The sequence below is a fragment of the Coffea eugenioides genome, chromosome 3 (genome assembly GCF_003713205.1).
Source record: "Coffea eugenioides isolate CCC68of chromosome 3, Ceug_1.0, whole genome shotgun sequence".
Lineage (NCBI taxonomy): Eukaryota > Viridiplantae > Streptophyta > Magnoliopsida > Gentianales > Rubiaceae > Coffea > Coffea eugenioides.
This window is the reverse complement of record NC_040037.1, coordinates 35883160-35885216: the sequence shown is the minus strand read 5'-3', so window position 1 is coordinate 35885216 and position 2057 is coordinate 35883160. Positions and strand designations below refer to the sequence as shown.

The 2057-nt window shown below is 36.7% G+C and overlaps 1 protein-coding gene across 1 annotated transcript; it reads right to left on the bottom strand.

Moving 5' to 3' along the window:
* Nucleotides 1-669: 669 nt before the first annotated feature.
* On the bottom strand, nucleotides 670-1975 carry LOC113766498. The gene is made up of 2 exons (XM_027310683.1): nucleotides 753-1975; nucleotides 670-685 (listed from the first exon to the last, which is right to left on the bottom strand). Exons 1-2 carry the CDS (start codon nucleotides 1973-1975, stop codon nucleotides 670-672), a joined length of 1239 nt encoding a protein of 412 aa, XP_027166484.1.
* Between the last annotated feature and the right edge of the window lie 82 nt (nucleotides 1976-2057).

Below are 2057 nucleotides of genomic sequence, written 5' to 3'. Positions count from 1 at the left end.
GAAGACAATGGTCAAAAGATGAACCATACACAGAAAAATCATCCATAAATATCTCCATAATTTTTTCAATATAATCCGAAAAAATAGCCATCATGCATCGTTGAAAAGTTGCAGGAGCATTGCATAAACCAAATGGCATTCTTCTAAAGGCAAAAGTGCCATAAGGACATGTAAATGTGGTCTTTTCTTGATCCTCTGGAGCTATAGCTATTTGGTTATATCCTGAAAAACCATCAAGAAAACAGTAAAATTCATATCCAGCTATTCGCTCCAATAATTGATCAAGAAATGGTAAGGGAAAATGATCTTTTCTTGTTACCGTATTTAACTTACGATAATCAATACACACTCTCCACCCTACCACAAGTCTAGATGGAATTAATTCATCATTTTTACCCATGATTGTAGTCATTCCACCTTTCTTTGGTACCACATGAATTGGACTAATCCAAACACTATCTGAGATAGGAAAAACTATACCTGCGTCAAGCCACTTAAGAATTTCATTTCTTACCACCTCTTTCATATTTGGATTGAGTCTTCTTTGTGTTTCCACCACTGGTTTGCAATCATTCTCCAATAAAATTCGATGCATGCATATAGAAGGACTTATACCTTTAATGTCTGAAATTGTCCATCCAATTGCCTTCTTACGCCTCCTTAGAACTCTTAGCAATTTAGTACACTGCTCATCATCAAGGTCAGCACTAACAATTACAGGTAAAGTGCTATTCTCTCCAAGAAATTCATACCTTAGATGAGTTGGAAGTGGCTTAAGCTCTAACCTTGGAGGTTCAATTTCTGAAGGTTGTGAAAACCCTTTTCCTTGGCCAAGACTCTCGTATACATTACCCCGTTTATAAGGTGCTTGAAAATTCAAATACTTGACCAATTCTTCAATTTCTTCAGAATCTCCATCTTGCATACCTGAACTCATTAAACAATACTCAAGAGGATCGAAGTCAAAATTGACTTGGCTCAGCTCTTGAGTTAGTTTTTCAATTGTGCCGATAGAATATGCATGATCGGTAAAAGAAGGGTATTTTTCCATTTCATGCAAATTAAACTCTACCTCTTCTTCACCTATTTGAAACTTGAGTTTGCCATTTTTAACATCAATAATAGTACCTGCAGTAGCTAAAAACGGTCTACCAAGAATAATTGGCATAGATACATCCTCTTCCATATCTAACACCACAAAATCCACTGGAATGATAAATTTTTGAACTTTTATCAATACATTTTCCAACACTCCTAATGGATGTCTAATAGACCTGTCCGCTAACTGCAAGGTAATATTAGTTCGTTTAAGTTCATGCAAACCTAGTTGTCTAGCCACCGTTAAAGGAATCAATGATACACTAGCACCAAGATCACATAATGCTTTAGAAAAATTAATACTACCTATGGTGCAAGGTATAGAGAAACTTCCTGGATCCTTCAATTTCGGTGGTAGTTTATTTTGTATAATTGCACTACACTCCTCCGTCAATGCTATTGTCTCGCAGTCTTCCAACTTCCTCTTTCGTGTCATGATTTCTTTGAGAAATTTCGCATAAGATGGAATCTGCAATATAGCATCAGCAAAAGGAATGTTAATGTGCAATTGTTTGAACATTTTAACAAATTTTTCAAAATCTTTATCAAACTTATTCTGTTTTAATCTTTGAGGAAATGGAACCGCAGGAGGTATTGGAATGTTAGTGGAAGATGATGGCTGTGTTTCTCTTGGATTCTGCCGACTATTTCCCTCCATAGTTGCCTCTTGGTTCCTCTGTTTTTCAGCATTTTCTTCACTCTCATCCTTCTTACCTCCGCTCACTGGAGGATCTTCCAATTGTTTACCACTACGAAGAGTAATGGCCTTAACATGTTCTTTAGGATTGACCTCAGTTTTGCTAGGTAATTCCCCTTGATTTCGATTATTCAAGGAACTAGCAATTTGGCCAATTTGAACCTCTACATTTCTGTACATGGTAGTGAGTTGATCCAATCTCCCTTCTACTCGTTCAAATCTGTCCGAAGTAACTTTAGCCAGTTTTTCCACCGCAATCTCC

Excerpts from the sequence above, each read along its gene's own strand:
- LOC113766498 (XM_027310683.1), bottom strand. The coding sequence starts at position 1,975 with ATGTACAGAAATGTAGAGGTTCAAATTGGCCAAATTGCTAGTTCCTTG.